The sequence below is a fragment of the Eucalyptus grandis genome, chromosome 9, assembly GCF_016545825.1.
Source record: "Eucalyptus grandis isolate ANBG69807.140 chromosome 9, ASM1654582v1, whole genome shotgun sequence".
NCBI classification, from domain to species: domain Eukaryota; kingdom Viridiplantae; phylum Streptophyta; class Magnoliopsida; order Myrtales; family Myrtaceae; genus Eucalyptus; species Eucalyptus grandis.
The window spans coordinates 43,385,122-43,407,568 of NC_052620.1; the positions used below are offsets into that span (position 1 = coordinate 43,385,122).

At 39.8% G+C, this 22,447-nt stretch overlaps 3 protein-coding genes across 4 annotated transcripts; 1 reads left to right on the plus strand and 2 right to left on the minus strand.

The window, feature by feature from the left end:
* Positions 1-251: 251 nt before the first annotated feature.
* On the plus strand, positions 252-6,335 carry LOC104419999 (bromodomain testis-specific protein). The gene is made up of 8 exons (XM_010031868.3): positions 252-396; positions 843-1,609; positions 1,756-1,833; positions 2,126-2,369; positions 3,140-3,224; positions 4,743-4,869; positions 5,333-5,710; positions 6,008-6,335. The coding sequence occupies exons 2-8, from the start codon at positions 1,004-1,006 to the stop codon at positions 6,194-6,196; spliced, it is 1,707 nt and encodes a 568-aa protein (XP_010030170.2). The 5' UTR covers positions 252-396; positions 843-1,003; the 3' UTR covers positions 6,197-6,335.
* Positions 6,336-11,171: 4,836 nt separating this feature from the next.
* Positions 11,172-16,504, minus strand: LOC104420000 (tRNA pseudouridine synthase A). 2 transcript variants are annotated; one of them, XR_005546643.1, is made up of 12 exons: positions 16,080-16,504; positions 15,886-15,942; positions 15,700-15,777; positions 15,367-15,420; positions 14,681-14,763; positions 13,807-13,906; positions 13,658-13,720; positions 13,041-13,126; positions 12,846-12,948; positions 12,324-12,379; positions 11,786-11,902; positions 11,172-11,694 (listed from the first exon to the last, which is right to left on the minus strand). XR_005546643.1 is itself a non-coding variant. In XM_018863256.2 (11 exons), exons 1-11 carry the CDS (start codon positions 16,356-16,358, stop codon positions 11,805-11,807), a joined length of 1,062 nt encoding a protein of 353 aa, XP_018718801.2. In that variant the 5' UTR covers positions 16,359-16,501; the 3' UTR covers positions 11,172-11,804. The 2 variants fall into 2 exon arrangements, 1 of the variants encoding a protein (XP_018718801.2); XM_018863256.2 differs by having other exon boundaries at positions 11,172-11,902; positions 12,324-12,384; positions 16,080-16,501.
* Positions 16,505-17,413: 909 nt separating this feature from the next.
* On the minus strand, positions 17,414-22,156 carry LOC104420001 (leucine-rich repeat receptor-like serine/threonine-protein kinase BAM1). The gene is made up of 2 exons (XM_010031874.3): positions 19,233-22,156; positions 17,414-18,120 (listed from the first exon to the last, which is right to left on the minus strand). The coding sequence occupies exons 1-2, from the start codon at positions 21,793-21,795 to the stop codon at positions 17,699-17,701; spliced, it is 2,985 nt and encodes a 994-aa protein (XP_010030176.1). The 5' UTR covers positions 21,796-22,156; the 3' UTR covers positions 17,414-17,698.
* Between the last annotated feature and the right edge of the window lie 291 nt (positions 22,157-22,447).

Genomic DNA, 22,447 nt, shown 5'->3' on the forward strand with positions numbered 1-22,447 from the left:
AAGTTACCTCGTTCTTTGTTCCAACATGCGTGGCAGATGAAGACCGGGCTGGTCCGTTGACTTTTCTCGTTTCGTTTTACTTGTTCAATGCGTGTCGCGGCGTTCAACGATTGCTTGGTCTGGCTTCCGACTTTCTGCACAAGTAAATGACGATACCGTGTGGGCTTTTTCGAGGGCCTCTTTAGGGCCCATCACCTAATCTTCGCTAGGCCCAGCCCCCAAACCGGAGCGAAACGGCGTCGGCTGACTTAACTGGAGGCCGAGTCCCTGGTACCTGTTCTTTTCGCTCTCTCTCTCTCTCTCTCTCTCTCTCTCTCTGTGTCCCTCTCTCGAGGAACAGGAACCTCCTTCAGGATTTGCAGGAGCCTGTGGAATCTATATTCTACTGATGTTTGAGTAAGGCTGAAGTTGATCTTGTATCGTCGAATTTCAGTTTTGGTTGGTTAATACGGTTGTTATTTTCCTGTTTCTTGGCGGACCCACCAACATTCGAGGTTTACGATGATTTATCTGTGAACCCCTTAGGGGGGGAATTGGGCTGATTCCCACGAACCCACCATTCGTTGTACTGATTTACATGAACCGAACCCATCTTTTCGTTCTGATTTCGTCTTCTTGTTCTTGTTTTTCAGTTTCATTCTCCGTCATATGCATATGAAAGTTCTTAACTTTTTCCTGTTTAATTGTCTCCAATTCGCTTCTTCTTCTTCTTCTTCTTCTTCTTCTTCTTCTTCTGGTCCTTTCTTTCAGCTGTGAGGTTTTCTATTCGCCTTTCTCTTTCAATGCTAGAATGTCTGCAGAGCCGCTTTTGAAAATATGCTTGATGCTTTTTCATTATCCAGGTCTTCTGCTCGCCAAATTGTTGACGGGTGACCGCCTCTGGCTCTGCGTGTAGTCCTTATTCAGTTGAAGTAGCTGATAAAGTAAGGGGAAGGAGAGCGGTAGTAGTGAACCCGCTTGCTTGCTTGTCAGAGCTTTTCCAAAGGTCGAAAATCACTATAACATGAAGCGCAAGCGTGGGCACAGGAAAGGCAAGCCTAAAAGCTCTGTTGCGGTGGCTGCAAATGATGCATCTAAACCTAATGAAGGCAATCTCGGCATGGAGGAAGTCAATCCCGAGGGACATGAGTCCGAAATGGAAGCCGATACGCCTTCTTCATCAGGGACCGATCAACCGTGCAATGTTGCAAATATTAACCCAGATGGATCCATTGATAGGACGATGGGGAGATCAGTGGGGCATGTCAAACTCAAGCTCAAGACTTCAAGAAATTTGGAATCGCAAGGCGCTTCTTCGGATGCACCCTCTCGCAGTGATACTGACAAGAGTAGCCAGCAGGGCTTAGAGAAACAGGGTGCAGTCTCTGAGAAAATGGACGACAGTGCCAACTCATTTCCCGAAACAATAGCATCTCTTTTCCCTGCTAATCCTGCAAAGAAAGCTGGAAGCATCAAAATTAAGACTTCAAGGGCTTTAGTTTCCTCTGGCAGTCAGACAAGTAATACTAATGCTGTAGTAGGGGAAAGCGAGAGTTCACATCAGAAGGAGCCAAGAGCACTGGATCGACGCTCCCAGTACAATAAGGAAGAGTTAGATGCTGCGTTGATGGTAATAGATGATTGAGGGACCTGCATAAATCTTTAGATATCCAAGTTCTCCTTTTTGTTTTAGTTTTTGCGGGATAGAGGGGAGAAAGTGTTTTTTCTTCTTTTTCTTTTTTCCTTGGATGTGATTTTTGCGCATAAATGTTTCAGGTCATCAAGAAGGTAATGAAAATGGATGCTGCAGAACCTTTCAACATTCCTGTGGATCCTGTTGCTTTGCAAATACCTGTAAGTATTATATGCAGTTTCCAGGGGTCAATTGTTGATTGTTCTGGGAAAGCGAAGTGTTCTTAGAGGCCGCATCATGTAATCTAGTTTCTTGAATTGCTGTAATGCACCAATCTTTTCTAGTTCTATGTTAGATTGTTGCACCCACCAAAAAAAAAGAAAAAAGAAAGAATACTATGAAGGGAAGGGAGAATCACTTGGCTAGATGCTTGTTTCTGCTGTGCTCCATCCATTCGGTCTGTCTAATTAAATTTTCCTGCATTGCATTTGCTGGGGGACTGTTTTGGTCCAGGACTATTTTGATGTCATTGATACTCCAATGGACTTTGGAACAATATGCAGCAATCTGGAAAATGGTGTTAAATATCTTGATTCTGCGGCCGTTTTTAAGGATGTACAGTACATTTGGGGGAACTGTTACAAGTACAACAATAAGGGTGACTACATCCTGGATTTAATGAGGCGGGTGAAGAAAAATTTTATGAAGTATTGGACTGCAGCTGGTTTATACACTGAACAAGGCAAAGGAAGTAATGGTCAGTTCACTTTTTCTCTTTGTAATAGCTAATATTGAACCACGTAGTTTTTCTATGAAAACTTAATCTCTCTTTCATTAAAACTGTTAATGTCTTTTGGTAAACGAGTTTCACTTTATCCTTGCAATTTGCATTTTTGGGAATGATGTCTAATTGAATCTGTTGTGTGATTTTTATGAGTATCAACCTAATCATGAATGAGGTAAGATATTCTTTCGAACCCATATTTTCTAATGACTGGCAAGTTAACCGTCTTGGGACCTTTCAACTCCTCCTTTTGTCTCTTCACTTCCTTTAAAAAGGTAGGGGGCTGGTTTTGCAAGGTGACAGGGCACCCTGATCTGGCGAAAGAGATTTTTTTTCAATTGTGTTCTATTCACCAACGAAAGAAGAACAGAAAACAGAAAACAGCATAAGGGCTACTTTAGTTCCATGATTCTGCAGACATTGACGACTCTATTATTAGTCTACCACGAAAGAAACAGCAGACGGTAGTGGATCAGTGTTTTGACATGGCTCTCTAGTTCTTGGTCTTTGGGTTGCACATGCCTGTTTCTTTTATTTATGCCCTGCTTGTCTTTCATGGTCGATGCCTAAGTATTTTTGGTGCCCATTTGAATGTTAGTATGTACATTGTTCTTGTTATTGTAGTTTTTTAGCTCTATATAGCCTTCACCATTGCTTGCCTTCATTGTTTGCCGATATCATGTGCTAGATGACACAAAAGTTCATTTTTTACAGTGAACTTTTGTCATTTGTTTTAATTTCAGATGGTGAAATCCAGCAAGGTGATATGTCTAGCCAAGGAAAGGGACAAACAAAAGTTGGTAAAAACAAATCGAAAAAACGTAATGGGTATGTTTGTTATTTCTTCTTCTTCACATACTACAAATTTTGGTGAAACGAGCAAGACCAAAATCCTAAAGTTGTATTGATACATGACACAATACACTATCGTTGTGGAAGGGAACTCCACTTTTACATGATTCAGTGTCCCATAGCCAATAAGGACAAAAAATCAGAATATAGTCGGCTGGCCTTCTTAGTTTGAATTGCAAAATTTTTCTTTCCCACTTGCTAGCGGCTATTGTATGCCAATCTATCTTTCCTTTTGATTCTATTGGTACTCAGTGCATTTCCTTAGATAGAAGACATGCAATATTTTTGCTGTGGCACTCTAGGTTATACAATGGTGGATCTTGGAATTTCTAACTTTTTTTCAAGCCCTGAAAAATCAAACCGATAGTTACCCTGCAAGCCTATTCTTTGTGTTTCAATATAATGATCATTTTATTAGCTGCGCTGATGATTTTCCCATGAGATGGTAGCTTATTCTGGGAAGGAGAATGTATTTGATGTCACCAGCTAGTAAAGGAAGTTTTTGATATGAGGAAAAAGTAGTTTCAAAGAGGGTGAGAACACGTAAAGGTTTTCTCTTGTAGCAGGGTTATAGTAAATATTCTTGTCTGACTCTGGTTTAAAAATTGAAGATAGAATCTGTAAGCACTGGCTTTAGAATTTGACCATTAATTTACAATTGCTTGAGATTTGGTGAAGATGCTGTTATCAATTTCCTAGAATGAAGTTTTACACTCGTTCTTTCATGGGAAAACTGGCAGTGATAGAAACGAACATCAAGCAACTAAGATTCTTGCTCCATCTGACTAGAGTTTTTATTTTCAGCTACTTTATACATCGTTTTAGGCATGATAAATGATTCAAAAAAGTCAACTTGTTTTATTAAAGTACCGGGATTTCATGGAAGCTTCCAGAGATATGATGATGAGTGTAGAGAACCCTTGTGGGATATTTTTATGTCATTTGGTAGTACCAAAGCTCAGGAGGAGATTTTTATGAACATAAACTAGTAATTTGCATGGTCAATTGAAGGTGGATTGGGTTCAGTTACTGACGTGGTGGCATATTACAGAATTACTTTACAATGGGAAGGAAATATTTAATTTCCTTTTCATTGAGACGTAGAGCATTTGCCCAGGGTTCATCTTTTCCATGAAAAATGACCAATGGTTTCCTTGGAAATATAGTTGATCCAGAAGTTCGATTGATATGATTATGCGGCTATTGAGCCACTATATTTTGGGACCAGCATAGGCCATCACCAATCCCCCTAGGTCAGCAATTGCTCGTACTTTGAAGTAAATTAGTTGCAGTTGCTTGTTTTGGTGATTCATTTCAGTGAATGATTATGTTGAATTTTCTTTTGGCTCAATATTACTGATATGGTGTTATGAGCATATGGGCCATTCTTTTCCCTCTTAGCACTCAGTGTATGACATATTCCTAGGTATGTAGAGAAGTTCTTTAGTTTTCTTTACTAGAAGTTATGATGTCTTGAGCTTCATCTGAATGCAGAATGAGACGCCATAAAAACGACTGTGTATGTGCTATCTGTGGGTTAAAGCGGCGGAGGAAAGAACGGGAGGAGAAGGAAAGAATGGCTAGGGGTCAGACTGGAGTTGGTGATGAGTTGAAGCAAGAGGTAACTCCCAATGCTTTGTTTCCTGGGAAAGCGTGCTGCATAATGATTTGAGGTTCTTATTATGGTTTTAGATTCCATCTCGAGCTTTTAATTTGTTTGCACCTAATGGGCAAGCTATTACCCAATGCCCTCTGTTTCTTTTTTCTCCATAATTTTGCTCTTGCAAATTACCGGACATGTACAGGTTAATGTTTGCATTTTCTTAATGTGCCAGAACCTCACAATATACTATCGTAGGGCACAATCACCATCTTTTGACATATGCAACAGAATGTTGCCAACAATTGCCGCTTTGTTGGAATTTTTTATGAATATAGTACGAATAGCGTGGTGCTTGTAGTTGTATTTGTTATTCTGCTTAAGAAAAATTGATACCAAATTGTGGCAATTAAACTGAGTCCTTTCCTAGGAAGACTGCTGGAGCTTTGTTTTGATTCTTACTCTGATTATTGTATCTTTCAAGGACACATCTCTTGTGGAAAGTCCAGTAGCTGAGGATCCATCATCAGATGCAGATGATTCTCTGGACCATGATGCGGATATTGAACAGGAAGAAAAAGGAGAGGAAGTGAAATTGGAGCTTCCACAGCAGCAAAACAGTCCTCAGCCGGAAAAAGATAATGACACTGATGAGGAGGAGGGAGAGAACGACATGGAGATACAAAAAGACATTGAAACTCAAACTCCAGAGCAGCCGCAGTCTAGCAAATCCTTGGGGGAAGATCCTACCACTTCACAGACAAAAGTGGAGTTGAGCGGGGGACCTGTAGACAGCATGCTGAAAGATAACATAGGGGATGGACATGAAGAAACTGCACCCGTTCAGCTACTAAAGCAGAAGGTAGTACACGGTACTTCATTTTAATATTAACTGCAGAATTTCCTCGTCATAGAACAGTTCCACTGCTTGCTGGACTGACATGTGATATGGGCCAATTAAGTGCCTAAGTTTCGCATTTTGGCCTGATGAGACCACTTCAGAGTTACTGTACAAGGCCTCCAAATATTGTTGGTATTTCTCTGGTGGCTGTGCATACTCCACGTTTGAAAAATTATTAGTGCAGGAGAAATAAGCCGTTCACTATTAGGGTTGATGACAAAAAATGAATTATTGAAGGATGTGGTCTGATGGTTGCAGGAGATGGAGAGGAGTCAGAAAGCTCTGGTGTACGAGAACTTCTGCGAGAATCCGATGCTTTTGAGTTTATGTGGAACTCTCTTCCCCAAAAAACTCGATTCTGTCTGGAGTGGGCCTCATTCACTTGTGCCCCGTCCTCGCGATGCACGCACTTCTCTTCATGCGGCTGTTGAGTCGCTTATGAAGTAGTCACTTGGTATTTGATCTTATGTTTATCCAACTTAGAATTAGATTAGCTGAGAAATTGTCATTTTGACTTCCAAATTTTGGATGTAAAAGCATGTTATCATATGATCTCTTGGGGGGCTTGTGACTTGCATTCCTTTCATTTAGGAACAGACGACTCGGTTGACTGCAAAGTGAAATCTGGTGGTATGTTCTTTTCTTACCGGAAGACCAGAAAAATTTTGACACAGAAGATGACGGACTTTTTCTAGATCAATCAGCCTTTATCAGGCACGGTTTCTTCCTTCATCGGGTGAGTGGGGTTGGGTTGAGTCTCATAAAATGGTAAAATCCAAATTAATCTATTTAATCCATTTATTACAATGTAAATTTCTTGATCTATACATAACATAACTCATATTACTAAATTACATACATATTTAATTAAATTCATGAAAACTTTTTTCTTTTGAAAATTTAATTGCTTAAATATTTTCATGTAATACAATCTAGTCGATAATTTTTTATTTTTTTATATTTTATATTTTTTTTTTTTTATTTGGTCGGATTCATAGAAAATAAAAAGGGAAAAGAAACAAAAAAAAGGGAAAAAGAAAATAAAATAAAAAAGTAGTAAAAATTTCAGAAAATCTAAAAAAATTATAAATTTGAAAAAAATAAAAATGACCTGTTTATGATTCACTTAAAGCTTGTTGAAACCAATTTAAGACTCTATTGAACCCATTTAAGACACATTAAACTATTAGGTAATCTATTTATGACCCACTTAAATTTTTTTTTAAAAGTTAATGCAACCCATTTATGACCTATACCATAAAATATGAGATAAAATATGGGTTGTGAAACCATTTTGCCACCTCTAGATGTTACTAACTAATCGAGTGCCTTTTTGTCTGTTGCAAATAAGGGCAAAAAGGATATTTACATGCAATTTTTTATTCTAAAGTCACAAAGAAAAGAACGAAGCCCTTGTAAAAGCACTATGAGATCCCAAAGATCAAATTGTATATGTAGGATTATACCGTTCATGTACTTTTCGTCCATTGGAATGTTAAACCTCCAAAAATCTATTCCTTTCTAAAGTTTTAAATATCTATATCATAGTGTTTACAATACGTATCAAAATAATAAAAAACCATATATGCTGAAGAGTTGGTAGTATAATATCTATATCATAGTGTTTACAATACGTATCAAAATAATAAAAAATCATATATGCTTAAGAGTTGGTAGTATATTATTTGAGTTACATACATTTGATTGTCATCTTATTATATATCCGATTGTCATCGAATAAACACGCAATTCGATTGGTACAAGTTCAACAACATTTACATATGCATTTTCAATCTTTAGAATAATAAATTAGGGGATATAAATGATTTTACAACAAGAAATTGTCATGATATGATACAGTCCATCAACATCAAGGAGCACTTAGGCAAACAAACAAAATCATATTATGTAAACACTCAATTCCTTTAGCACCAATTTTCTAGTAAGGGATAAATGCAATAGAAGTCCTAAAACTTGTTACATAAATGTAATTAAGTTCTAAAACTTGCAAAAAGTACAATCAAATCTTAAAACTTGTCAAATTGGTTCAATTGAATCTTAAAGTTAATACTGTCAAACTTATTAGTGGAAAATACTTACGTGGCGCGGACGTAGTATTTTAAATGAATTTTTATTTTCCACGAGGCTTTTTAAAATTATTTTTATTCAATTTTTTAAAAAAAAAAATTAGATTTAAAAACTAAAATTTATTTTTAAAAAATTTTTTTTTTTTTAAAAGAGAGAAAAATGGAAGCTCCTCCGCCGCCACTGTCGCCGCCCATTGCTAGAGGGGTCGGCGATCGTTGCTAGCCCCTACGCCGATGGGCAACGACGACGAAGCTGCCATTTTCTCTTCTTTTTTTTAATAGTTTTTTAAAATAAATTTTAGCTTTTCTTTTTTAGTTTTTAAATCTAATTTTGAATAAAAATAATTAAAAAAGCCATGTGGAAAATGAAAATTTATTTAAAATGCCACATTAACATTTTCTATTAGTAAATTTGATGGTATTAACTTTAACACTCAATTGAACCAATTTGACAAATTTTAGGTCTTAATTGTACTTTTTGCAAATTTTAGAACTCAATTGCATTTTCGTAATAAGTTTAGGACTTCTATTGCACTTATCCCTTCCCGTAATAAAAGAAATATGTAACATAATCAGAATGGATCATCATGGGCCAGATAAAGTAGAGGGTACCACAGAATTGGTAGGACCGAATTCAACAACCTCTTGTCCAATTCTTACACTAACATTCATCAAGGTCGCATACGAGAAGTTATAATCTAGATCATCTGGGACTTCCATCACTCCTTCTAGGACTTTGATAACAATTGACATTGAAGGCCGCTTTCTAAAATCAACTTGCAAGCACCATGCAGTGAGCTTCATCATGGTAATCACATGAGATCTATTCAATTGCATATCCTCACTATGCTTATCGATCATATCCAATAGTCGTCCTTCTTCGCTCTCTCTTAAAAACTCCCAATAGGTACATATCTTCCTGATTCTGAGACTTGTCGAAAACTTTCCTTCCACAAACTATCTCCAAAATTATCACACCAAAGCTATAGACGTCCACTTTTTCAATAATTGTTGAATGTAGCCATTATGGGGCTAAATAGCCCGGAGTTCCCCTCATTGTAGTCACAATTTGGCTTTGGTCCCTATCAATTAGCTTAGACAAGCCAAAATCTGCAACCTTAGCATTAAATTTTACGTCCAAGAGTATATTTTGGGGCTTAATATCCATGTGAACTATCTTCCATCTACATTCTTCATGGAGATAACGTAAGCCATTTGCTATGTTGCAATGCCAATCAAGCAACAATGAGTTATCTAATTTATGAAAGATCCACTTATCTAAGGAACCTTTGGACATATATTCATAAACAAGCAGCTTAAGAAAGTTCTCAACACAAAATCTAATGAGTCGTACCAAGTTCACATGATGAATATTGCCAATGCTCTCAACCTCAGTAAGAAAAGATTTCTTAGGTTGACATAAACCATTGAGCTGCTTTACGGCAACCTTTGTGCCGTTGGCGAAAGTCCCTTGATAAACAAAGCTAAATCCACCCTGACCGAGCCTCTTACTGAAATCCTCGGTAATGTAATGGCCTTCAAATCATCGTAGGTGAATCTCTTAGGTGCTCCGGGGATTTGATCAAGAGATACCTCAACAAGCTCATGGACACCTTCGTCCTCTTCAACCTCGTCAACACCTTTGTTTCTAACTAGGCATTTTATGATGACTACAAGAAAGACGAATGCTAAGAATGATCCGAGGCTAGAAGTGACGATTACTCTCGGCCTGGCTTTAGGAGGAGGAAGTTCATCTGTGAAGTGATAGGACTGCCACACCACTGCGTTGTTCTCATCGAACAACACAAGGTTTCCGGTGTCTGTTAAGTTTAAGCCAGCAACAGACTTACCAGAAGTTTTAGTTGACCATTCGACGGACATATCGGCATCTCTCAATACCAAATCTCCTTCTTGTGTGAGCTTCAGGGTCGCCTGGGTTCCAACTGGACGGTTTTGATTAGCTGTCCACAGAACCACTGGATCTATGTGGGTGATGATAGCTCGAATAATGAAGACGCCGAAATAGTAAACTTCCAAATCACCTTGGCTGTAGAAGCCACAAATTAATCTGAAGGTATTGTGGCGCTACACAAGAATCTGGATCATGCTAAATTTGGCCATAGGGAACTGTATGTAATGGGCAGCAGAAGTGGCAATCCATGTGGTGCTAAGGCCTGCGGTTGAATAGACATCAGCTCGGGCGCCGATCAAACCGCAAAAACAGGTTAGGACGAAAAGGCTGCAGGGTGTGAACCTAGTGGGATATTATTAAAAACAAGAAGCAGGAGAGGAATTTGATGAGCAGAAGACGCAAAGCGAGCATGCTGTGGACATTATCAAGAGGTGAAACTGCCGTCATGTAAGCAACATTGGGAAGTCCAAAAAAACAAAAAAACAAAAAAATCATTTTCTTCCTATTATGTGCTCTGCCTTGAACGCCCAAGGCATCCCAAAGGGAAAGCAATATTGAAGACTGTAATTAATTCGAATCAAGAGAGCCTGATGTGAAGACAATAACATTGGTTTGTCTGAGCTCCATCATCAATTAGGTGATATTTCCCGTGGAATTAACAACCTGTAATGGGCGACAAAAGTGGCACAATCTCGTCCAAAGTTTGAGATAAAACCTAGGGGCAGCCATCTTCTTTGGATTTTACAAATTGGTGATTTGAAATAACGACAAACTGCAATATCGTTTGCTTGCTCCTGCAACTCAGCGAATTCTAGTACTTAATTTATTAGGATTAGGATTCTAGAGAACAATCAGCATTATTTTGAATGTAGCTACTGGAAGCAACAAAGAGGAGACGAAAAATATATTGTATTATTATTTCCGGATCCTTAGTTGGAGATTATAAGTAAATCCAATATTCTTACTCGGATCACCGTTCCTTGGGTAAGCTTCCAGTTAACCGAATGGGTTAATTAAGAGGTGTTCAGAGAATGACATCTAGCTCTGGATCAGGAGTTCATTAAGCAAGGAGCTTTAATTTGGGAATGCGAGATTCACTACCTTTCCCTGCTTTTGACAGTCTTAACGTTGAAGCCATGGCTTCGACTTGGTTTTGTGAATTAGTAAAGTTTCTTTTGTGCTGATGTATCACTATCAAAGGTGCAGGTGTGATGCATAGGTCAAATTAGTATTCGAACTAAAAAAGATTGTATCAGATCTCACGGGATGTCTTTGAAGCTCTGACTTACATATTGTCGGTGTGATGAAATGGAATCTGTAGCTCCAAATTTCAAACCCAGATGCTTGTTAAACTCACGGCATATAAAGCACTTGAATTGAGGGTTTTGGTCATATCAAAGTGCAACGGGGAGAGACTTAGATATTCTAGATAACTATTTGCTGCTCTAATTAAATAAATGCATTTGTCCTCCATTGTTTGAAACTGACTACAACTTGCATGTGCAAGCCCCTCTTTTTCTCGGCCAAAGCATGTACAACCCTTTCAAGCTCTTAATGAACGCATACATAATTGGCTGTTCCCATCTTGTGATTGATTATGAGTCAGTACAACATCTACAAAGCAAATGGCAGACTATTGAAAGCGAGGATATGTATCTAGTTAACCATTGCAAAAGCTTTGGTGCGCCAAAAAAGAGGAAAATCATCATCCTGTAGGAATGGGACCAACAAAATAATGCTTGAGGTCTGCAATAACATGTTCGAATGTGGAAGTGAGAAAATGACCGCCGCCAAGAAAAGTAAGGTTCTCTTTTGAAACGGGGGGCGGCTATGCAGCAAAAAAGCATCACGCACATGCACGTGTTGTGAACACCGCATTTCAGCCCAGCAGGTTTCTGTAAGTATCGACTCTTCATGGCCCTTCAAATGTCCATCTATTCCGCATGCTGCAGAGAATAGACGGCCACTTTCTACCATTCATTAAAAGTTAATTTGAAGTGAAGTTTCCAACACCATAGAAACCAAATCCTCACTGACCAGGCAGGCCCAGGTGGAATCAGGGCAGGTCATACTTCACATGTCCAAGGTAGAGACCACATGCAGGAGCCATTGGACTTGCTGCCGTCACGTCCTTTGCATTCAAAATTCTTTCAACTGAAGAGATTTTTCAAAAACAAGTCAGTTTCCAAAAATAAGGTGAAAATGATCTCTGCCAAGAAAAAGATGAAAGTAACTTACAAGGGAAACTAATGCATGGAAGATTAAAGAAGCCAAGAAAAAGCTAGGAAGATGCATAAGAATGAAGGCTGCAAAGTATGGACAGGATGATCTCAATGAAGTTATACAAAACCTTATTTCTACATTACATGCCAGAAAGATTCAGATAATCTCCACAAATATCCAACAATTGCAATATTGCATGTACAAGAGTATCCTGTACACGAGTATCATTTGTCTAATGAACATAAGAAATTTGGATCCTCAACCACCTTAAGAAACAAAATAAGATCCAACAAGAACTAATCAATAAAAAACTTGGAAAACTATAGCAATCGAAGAGGGATGTAACACTTACCATCAGAACTAGTTAGGTCTCCAGTGCCAATGGATTTAAGAACACCAACTAGCAGTCTAACCTGACCAAAGGAACCACAGCTTCAACTACAAATCATTCTTTGCAAAGAATTAAAGCTTAGAAAATGAGTCATTGTAGTGAAATGCATCCACTCCTCTTTAAAACTTGACATTTCAGAATAATGTAGTTGTCTCCACATTTTGGAGCCTAGACAGCATCCATTGATGAATGCACCATCTCATGACAGTAAGAACTACCGCAATTTTCATTATTCTTTTCACTTTGCCCGCAAAACAATGAAGGGATCATAATCTGACAGATACTAAGGCAGATTGATAATTAAAAAATACAGCGCGTCAGAAGGATAAAGGCATACTGAAAATCAGCAGCTCTTTCAGGCGAGACAACTGGCTAGCTCCACCATTTAGAGATGAACAAATAATAAAGCTGATCTCTCATTTATGAGAATCTAAAAGTTGGTTCAAGAATTAATGGTAAACTAAAGTATCATATGAAACCCACCTGGTGGTAGAGGAAAGCCCTAGCACGTGCTGTTACCACTAGACATCGATGCTTTTTCCTCATGCCAAATCCAAGATCAGTCGCACCATTTGTGCTTTCAACTCTATCACCAATCAAAATAGAAGTTTCAGTGAAACCAAAACATGAAATGTGTTAGAAAATATAGTTTAATCATCTCCGTTAAGATTGCCTTGCCTTCTTTCCACCATAGAAGGGAAATATGGAGACGAGACCACTTCAGTAACATTGAGCTCATCAAGGGTCCTGATAGGTGAGTTGGCCTATAAGTTTGCAGTGACCATAGCACTTATTAAGTGGTTCAAATATTTAAAGCAATAACAAAATAAAGAACCAATCAGATGAGTAGGTCATATGAGCATCATAAGTAAACTAAGCAAGACCAATGGCTAGATAGCAAGCGATTTGCTTTAACATGCACCCATGCACCAACTTAAGAAAAAAGATGCAAGGATGCTGAATCCCTTAAATAGGCTAGAGGACCAAGAGTTACAACTTGAGACAGATCTTGAAACCCCCAGTATCTTATCTTTACCAAAACGACTAACACGACAAACCATATGCACGCAACAAGTGAGGAAAATATCAGCATATTCTATCAACATTAACTATTTTCCACGAGAAACATAGAAGAAAACAGGCTGTCTCTATGGAATCATAAGTGAATCATTTCACATTTCAGGGCCGTTTTTCTCAATCTTTCCTCTGATATTTTTCAGCTTCATCTCTCCAACTTTTATTATCTTAAACAACAACTGCTACTTAGATATTAATTTAAAGATGTGAAGCACAACCTGGCAACCCGATGCCCTGAAAGAACTAAAGTCGTGGTGTCCAATGAGAACTTTGCATGCTTCCTGGATAGACATCACTTAACAGGTTATTTTATGGGCATCAATAATTTTTCATAAAGCTAAGGTCACTTAAAAAATTCAAAACCAACCTGCATAGAAACAAGATTTAGCTCCTCTGTTACGTGCCATGCTCTTTCCTTCTCAAAAGTTGAGAGAGGCTCTGGCCCGGAAAACAGCCGATAGAAGTATCTAACGAGAATATCCAACCCTATGATCAAAAAGATGTCTCTAGTATCCAAACTGGACTGATTTTGGTGATCACTTAGACCAAGCCAACCAGCTTTAATCAAATATTACGAACCTCAGATCATATTTCACACATCTTATCCAGCGGACAGAAGAGGTAAAGTGTCATTGAGAAATATCAAAGTTCTATGAGAAAACAATTTCATGCACCCAGCCAAAGACAAGAAAAGGAAAGAAACATGGGTAAAACTTTTTCTTAGATCTCATTAAAAAATAAATAAAAATCCCCCCATAGTGTGGAAAAACCCAATTTATGTAAATTTGCATTTGAGGCCACAGGGGGAGTAAATCTATCAAAGTTATTCAAAAATATAATTTTGCAAATTTGATGCCTTAAGCTCTCAGCAATAAAATCAATTCAAATTGAACTTGAGACCATTTCCAGTAAATTTGACTCATCCTTTAGTTGTACTTACAGAAGCACTACCAAAAAACTGGTGGTTTGAAGAAACACTAGAACGTCCCAAGTACACACAAGCCCTTTCAGTTGATTTTCAAGTAAAATTGCAAATCATAGTTCAACAGCCAAGGCGTACTCTCAACAGATAATGCAAAAAACAAATTTCTCATTATCAAAAGACCCATAAAACACTACTATCAAGCTTCCTTTTCTACATATTTAGATCAATGCAATAGGAACTGTGAGACAGGTAAAAAATTTATGTAAGGTACTATTTTGCACATGCAATTTAAGCAACAACAAAGATGAATACCTACGTTCGCTCACGAGCTCTATATCTAGCATGGAAATCAGCCGGAACGCATTGAACATCAATAACTGATATATCACCTTCATTTCTCTGACATGGAAACAAACAAACTATTCACAATTTGGTACACAACACATATATACTTCCATGCATTCAAGCTGGACTATGTTTTCTTGTTAATTTAAAAATAATAATAATAATAAAAAGAAAAGGAAAGACTGCAAAAAAATAAGATTCAAATATTACAAATTAAGATGAGCATGCTCTTCTCAAAGGTTTAACTTGCAAACAACAATCATCTAGCAACTATAGAAAAGCAATCAGTCAGATGACTCTATTTGACGTGTGACATTGGGCCTCAGCAAATTGTCCTTTCGATCACAAAGCCGACAGGAACAATAAAATCCATTAGCATGAGCTGTATGCCCATGGAAACAGGTCACAACATAGCAAATATTACTGTCAAATCTTTTCCTTTTCTTGAGAGACAGTGAAGAGGGCTTTGAATAAGACAGAAAGCTCCCAATTATAGAGTTCACACTTTCACTTCAAAAGGATCCTCAACTATTCTCTAGCGCCAAAAGATGATGGCCAAATGTGAAAAGTTGACTAACTACAAGTGACTGCTATAGTGATAATGGGGAACGAATAAGATGAGGACCTACAAAAAAGGGGAGAAAAAAAGGAAGAAACCTGCAAAAAATGATTCACAGCTCGCTTGACCACTTGAGGTTCATGAGGTGCCAACTGCATTAAACGAAAAGAAAACATCGTAAGGCCCAAACCTCAATCGATATAATTCAAATGACATGTCGATAAATTGCTGGAAGAAGATTTACGAAAACCACGGCCTGGTATTTAGGAATATACAGATGACATTTTCTTAAGTATACAATAACCGATAATGACAGCAGGCCCTCTCGACCAAGTCCCTCAACAAGATTATCACTGTATGCTGTATATCACAGGATAAAACTTAAACCACTCAGCCCGAAAGAAAACGTCTTTACGGGAAAGATGGCATACCACTTCACCAGGCTTTCTTTTGCTAATTCGTTCCACGTCTACATGGCAAACGTTGGACAGAGCGTGAACTCCTGCATCCTACAGATAGAGAACGATAGAGAACGATTGAAAACGGGGGACATGCGACATGCAAAACGCATCTATCTGAGAAAGATGTGAACACAAAGCAAGAAGAAAATAACTCACGGTTCTACTGGAACAAAGGACCGAAACTGGCTGACCAATGAACTTATGAAAAGCCTCCTAATGAGAATGTCCAAGTTAGTCAATCAAGAAAGCATCGATTTCCCACGAAAGCACATAAACAAAATAAGCGGGGAACTCAAAGAAGAAAAAGAGAACGAAGCATATGCTCCGAAGCAAGCAGGAGGTAGAAGGACCTCGAGAACGCCGACAACTGTTCGGAAATTCGGCTGCTTCTGCGATCCCGAGAAGCGAGTCCCGATGTACTCGATTGCTACCAAGTAGCGCTGTGCTCGAGGGTTCTGGTTCATGGGCCGACTCGCAACGCCTGATTCCGGCGCCTGCTGCGATCCTTCCTCTTCTTCTTCTGCTTCTGCTTCTCCTTCGTCGCTGTAGCACTCGCTCTTCGCTATTTTGGACGGTCTCTCCCAACTCTCGAAGGCGCAGTCGCGTGGGGATTTCGGATTTTCCGTCATTTTCTCATCGACGATGATCTCTCGCTCTTTCCTCCCCGGCGGCCGAACAGCGGCGACGGCGATGGGGTTCTTCTGCTTTGGGGTTTTTCCCCGGGCGGGAGACTGTTTGGGCAGAGGGTTTAACTTATGCCTGTCCCCGGCGTGGTTTAATGAACCGAAACGAAGCCAAGACAACGTCGGTCCCTGTCCCGAATGGGTTTATCCATGTCGACCAAACAGCAACCCAGATATCCACGTGGCTCCGGGCGGACTAATCCGATAAGACTCTGCTTCACTAAATTAGGACAGCAAAATCCTCGATAAAGATTCGAAGGGTGACAGTCTTTTCAAGATTCGAACGAACGAAATCAGTGACTCATATTACCGATCATACTCCATACCTATTAGATTACTGAAAAATTAATAACTACATAGGGGTAATAACATAAATATTCCCTAAGCTTTGATTTAATATGTAATATTATCCTTAAATTTTTAATTTATACAATGTGATCCATGAAATTTAGCTTAACGTATAATATCATCTATAAACTTTTAATTTGTTTAATATAGTTCTTGAATTATTTGTAAATATTTAGTATAATCCCAAGACTATATAAAAACATTTAAAAATTTAGGGACCATATTGAATATTAGACCAAAATTTATGAACTACATTAGACAAATTAAAATTTCACACATGATATTTCACATTGAACCAAAGTTCTTGATTACAATAAACAAGTTCAAAGTTTAAAAGCGAATTCAAACATTGGACCAAAGTTCACATATCATTTATATTATTTTCTCTAAATATAAATACACTTAAGTTTATTTGTCTAATATAATAAAAGAATCACTTGACAATCATAGATATACATACAAAAACTCGGTAGTGATTAGTATGATGAGTTAGTACATTAAAAGCTGATAACAAATTTGAGAAATTACCATCACTGAAATGTTCCAATTGTTTACAACTTTGAAAAAATCAAGGATCATGGATAAGTTGGAATGGAGAGATTAATAGTATATGAAGAGCGGAGGCACGTACTTGCATTATCGACGTACTGGAATAATAAATATGGATGATGTAGATATAGGGCACGATATTTTTAATACAAGGAAATTGCCTGTAAAAGCTTGAACATCTCCAGCAAAATTTCACTCTTAGTCATACACAACGTTGTGCACTATGTAAGTTCCTCCTAAGCGTAGCCATCCCAGCTTGTATATATTCAGAAACAAAGATATCAGCCAAAAATACAGATCTAATTAATTTGCACAAATATCAAAACCCAACCATTACAATTAGAGACGCCCACAATATCTCAAATCTGCCACTAACTGATGAAGAATCCTCATACCAAAGGATCCTGCTTGAACTGGGTGCTGCCTTTATCTTGCTCGGGACTCGTGTAACAACGTGATTGGACCACGGAGGATGACGGAGACTGGCGGTCCGGCGAGTGACGCGGGTATTCAGAGAGCATCTGAACCACCTCTCTCATGGTGGGCCGCTCGACGCTGTTGTCTTGGACGCAGAGCATGGCGATGAAGAACAGGTGCGTGGCTTCGTCCTTGGGCACCGCCTTCAGCTTGGGATCGACGATGCAAGTGACCTCCTCCTTGCGGCAGCCGGTCATCTTCTTGCTCCACTGCACGATGTCCACGCCTTCCCCAAAATCGCCCACCGGGCGCCGGCCGGTCAAGAGCTCCAGCAACACCACGCCAAAACTGTAAACATCGCTCTTCTCGTCCACTCTCAATGTGTACGCATACTCTGCAAAGAAACAAAGGGACAACCGAGATGCACAGTTAGTCCTATTAATACCATGCACATCCACAAATGCACGAAGCTTCAGGTACGTGAACGGGGATGGTCAATTGCATGTTCTTAAGCAACGAGCCTCCAAGATGACAGTGGGAATCGGCGCGATTCATTTGACGTGCAAAACGAACGGTAAGTAAGACAAGAGAGACAGTGGGAGAAACACTTTACACGTAAGCGAGTGGTGGCTGAGCGTAAAGCAAAAGAAAGGTGGGTGGTGGGGGGCAAGCAATCTCCAGACGTATCTTGGCATCAATGGATGTGTGATTGTCTGATTGCTTTTTGCGAAACTCAAAGCCACGTTAACGTTAGTAGTCGTCAGAGAGAGAGAGAGACCCTTTAACTCGACTCAGACAATCGAGGAGTAGGCGGAGAGAAAGAGAGAGAGAGAGAGAGTTGGGCCCCGCTGCATGCTGGTGGCTCTGAATTTAGAAGGATCTGGGTTTCAAAGACAAGGCTGCTCTGCTCTGCTCGGGTGTGATTACCCAAAAAATTCCGAAGTACTGGTCTGGGACTGGACCACTAGTCCCTAAGTGTTGTTATGCTTGTTTACGTAAGTAGCACGAATCACGGGTTCTCTAAGATCAAAATGGCATTGATGTGACGTGTGATTTCTGATACTTTAGTAAGTGGAGAATCACAATTCAAATCGCCCCAACAAATGGTTTCTAGCAGTTTGTCTGAAAATGCGCAGATGCTCATGTTCTGCTCCACAGAATTCCAGTCAGTTTTTTTTTTTTTTTTTTGGCATATAAATTCGAGTCAGTTTAAGCTCCCCTAATCTCAGTGATTTTGGACCCAAAATGCCCCCTCAGTGCACATCTTTCTCTAATGGATTTGCCCATCCGACTTGACGGGCCATCTGCTTCAGCATTGACCCTTTGCACGACAATCCGATGGCCGAAGTTTTATAGATGACCCACAAAAAGTCTGGGGGTCTGACTTCACTCACGTTTAACTAACTTAACCGACAATGTCTCCTAGTAGATGCTGTGTTGTGTAGGTGTAACAGAAATGGGAATTGTGATGCGATGCAAGGGGTTGTCGATTTGAGTGTTACTTACCGGGAGCAATGTAGCCATATGACCCTGCTATTGCAGACATGCATTCGGATGCACCTCCATCCACCAAGTATTTTGCTAGGCCGAAATCTGCGACGTGTGCCTCAAAGCTCGAATTGAGGAGAATGTTGTTCGACTTCACGTCTCGGTGTACGATCAATGGGGAACAATCATGGTGAAGATAGCACAAGCCTTTAGCAGCTTCAATGGCGATTTTGTACCTTAAATTCCACCCCAGGAATGTGCCTTTCTTCCCATGTAATGCCTCCCCTAGGCTTCCATTTCTCATGTACTCATAAACCAATAGATTGGCTTCCTTGTTCGAACAGAACGCTAGCAACCTCACTATGTTTCTGTGCCGAATGTTGCCTAGCGTTTGAATTTCGGCTCTGAACCCGTGATCATGGCTGTGGTTGCCAAAGCCCAAAAGCTTCTTCACGGCGATTTCGACCCCATTTGGCATTTTGCCATGATACACAATCCCAGCTCCTCCTCTCCCTATCACATTGCCGTCCTTCACACATTCAAGGATGTCGGAAACGGTGAAATCCAGCTTCTGGAATGCTGTCATCTTCCATGAGCCAGAACTGCTTTTTTTGAATGACTTGGCCTTCAATATGGCGGCAAGAGCAAATGCCAGAGAGCACATCAAAAGCCCAAGGGCAAAAATCAACTTGAAACGTGTAGTGCTGTTGCTGGGCTTGCTCGGGACAGTGGTGAAATTGCAAGGATTGTTTATGAGAGAACCACAAAGCAGGGGATTGCCAGCAAAAGAAGAGGCATTGAAGAAAGCAAATTGTCCCGACTCTGGAAGTTTACCAGAGAAATCATTGAAGGAGAAATCTGCTGTTGTTAGGCTCTTCATGTTACCAATTGCTTTTGGTATCGTTTGGCTCAGGTGGTTTCGTGAAACATTCAAGTAATTGAGGATGTGGATGTTAGAGATATCAGGTGGAATGAAGCCAGAAAGGTTGTTTTGGCTCAAATCAAGGAAAGTGAGATGGTTACAATTTCCGATATCTGGTGGAATCTCACCTGAGAGCATGTTCTGGCTGAGATCAAGCTTCAGCACTTGATGCAGCTCACCAACGGAAGAAGGGATTGGACCTGAAAACTGGTTTCCGCTGAGCAGAAGGATCTGGATGGAGGAGTAATTGGCCAGTGAAAATGGTAAAGCTCCCGAAAGTTGGTTGTTCGATAGGTTGAGCTGGCCCAACAAGGCAGGCTTTGACGAGCTATTGCCGTTTTCTGACAATGTTCCTGATAAGTAGTTACTTTGCAGCTCCATCAGTTTCAGCTGAGGCAGATAGATGAAGCCGCTAGGAATGCTTCCATTCAGGTAATTTTGTCCCAACCTCACCCTGACCAGGCTGGAACATGTTCCTAGACCTTCCGGGATAGGCCCAAAGAGATAGTTCTTCAAGAGAATCAATATCCCAAGTTGATTCGATGAGCACAAGTCTGGAGGGATTGTGCCGGTTAATTTGTTGGACGACAGATCGAGCAGTTGAAGCTTTCCATTTCGGCCAAGATTTTCTGGAATTGTACCTGTGAAGTTGTTCATCCACAGGGCAAGCGTTTCCAGGTCCGGTAAATCAGCAACATAGTCAGGAACCGACCCATGCAATCTGTTCATGAAGAGGTTGAAAAGCTTTAGCCTTTTGAGATTGACAAGCTCAGACGGGATCTCTCCAGTAAGCGCATTATTGGAGAGGTCGAGATTCACCAAGTTCGTCAAGTTTCCCAGCTGCTTGGGGATTGGACCAGACAGGAGATTGATGTGCAAATACAACGTATCGAGCTCCTTCAAATTCCCCAATTCCCTTGGTATCGGACCATCCAATTCACAGGAGGAAATATCCATGTGAACTAGATTTATGAGTTTCCCAAACTCCTTGGGAATCCCACCTTCGAAGGCGTTATAGTAGCCTAAGTAGATCTCTTTTAGATTGGTGAGATTGCCCAGCTCAACTGGAATGACTCCTTTTAGATCATTTCCGGCAAGAGAGAGGAACTCCAACCCCACTAAATCCCCATAAGCCTCTGGAATTCTTCCATAAAAGTAGTTGCCCCCCAGATTTAAGTGCTTGAGTTTCTTCAGGCTGAGAATTCGAACTGGAAGGAAGGCAGTGAGGTTGTTGTTGTAAGCATCAAAAACTTCCAAGTTCACTATACTTGAGTAGTTCCAGTCCAAGCTGCCACTGAACTGGTTGTTTGAGATGTTGAGAAACTGGAGATTACTCAAGTTTGCAACCGTGATAGTAGCCGTAAAGTTATTTCCAGCAAGAGAGAGCTCGACCAGGCAATCCAATCTTAATATGACAGGTGAAACTGTGCCATACAGATTTAAGTCTGTCAAGTCGACCGACACAACACGTCCCCTGGAGCATCTAATTCCAGCCCACGAGCAAACTGAGGTTGGGTTTGAGGCATTCCAACTGCTTAGAGTCGGTTCTGCATACTCAAATCCCTTTTTCAGTTCAAGTAAGGCATCGAAATCACCAACCGGATAGGACGAGCAAGTCCGAGACAGAAAAAGAGTGGCCAAAACAAAGAGCGGGAACATGTTGAATTCCTCAGGAAACTCTTTTCAAGAAAGCAAAGCCTGGAAACACTCGAAGCGAAGAGAAGAGGATTTAAGGGGTAAGCCGATAACGGTATCTTTAGCAATGGTAGAAAGAGGGAGGGGAACGAGGGAAACTTCAAGTGTGTATGGGGTTAAAGGAGGAGGCATCTTCAAGAAAAGAGCCTTCATGTACAAGCATGAGGCCGATCCTCACCTTTCCTTTTCCTCTGCTTTTCCTTTATTTGCCTCTGTGAGGAGAAGAAGAAGAGAGAAGATCGATGCTCTCCTAAAAATGGTCTGCTTCTTTAGGCAAAGGCAAAAGAGATATAAAGAAGGAGAAGCTGCAAAAGAAGAAGCTATGAAGGGTCCATGAAAAAATAATGAAAATATAATAAGGCCGTTGGCTAACAGAAATTTAAAGTTCCGATTTAGGGGAGGAAAAGTAAAAGTTGATATCCTTCCTTTTATTTGTTTTTACCAAAATGCCATTAAACTTTAACAAAACTAAGGCCCCTCTCTTTAGTACTTCGAAAGGGAGATGATAGAATTGCACTTTCAGTCATTTGGGTTTTGGCCAAGGTGTCATAATGCTTCAGTTAAATCACTAATCTGTACCCACTTCTTCTACAGTTAGTTGAATTGGCATTTGATC

Excerpts from the sequence above, each read along its gene's own strand:
- LOC104419999 (XM_010031868.3), top strand. The coding sequence starts at position 1,004 with ATGAAGCGCAAGCGTGGGCACAGGAAAGGCAAGCCTAAAAGCTCTGTT. Across the intron at positions 1,610-1,755 it reads AGTTAGATGCTGCGTTGATG|GTCATCAAGAAGGTAATGAA; the intron begins GTAATAGATGAT and ends TAAATGTTTCAG. Across the intron at positions 4,870-5,332 it reads GTGATGAGTTGAAGCAAGAG|GACACATCTCTTGTGGAAAG; the intron begins GTAACTCCCAAT and ends GTATCTTTCAAG.
- LOC104420000 (XM_018863256.2), bottom strand. The coding sequence starts at position 16,358 with ATGACGGAAAATCCGAAATCCCCACGCGACTGCGCCTTCGAGAGTTGG. Across the intron at positions 15,421-15,699 it reads AAAGAAAGCCTGGTGAAGTG|TTGGCACCTCATGAACCTCA; the intron begins GTATGCCATCTT and ends CGTTTAATGCAG. Across the intron at positions 12,949-13,040 it reads CCTTCTATGGTGGAAAGAAG|AGTTGAAAGCACAAATGGTG; the intron begins GCAAGGCAATCT and ends GATTGGTGATAG.
- LOC104420001 (XM_010031874.3), bottom strand. The coding sequence starts at position 21,795 with ATGTTCCCGCTCTTTGTTTTGGCCACTCTTTTTCTGTCTCGGACTTGC. Across the intron at positions 18,121-19,232 it reads ATATGGCTACATTGCTCCCG|AGTATGCGTACACATTGAGA; the intron begins GTAAGTAACACT and ends GTTTCTTTGCAG.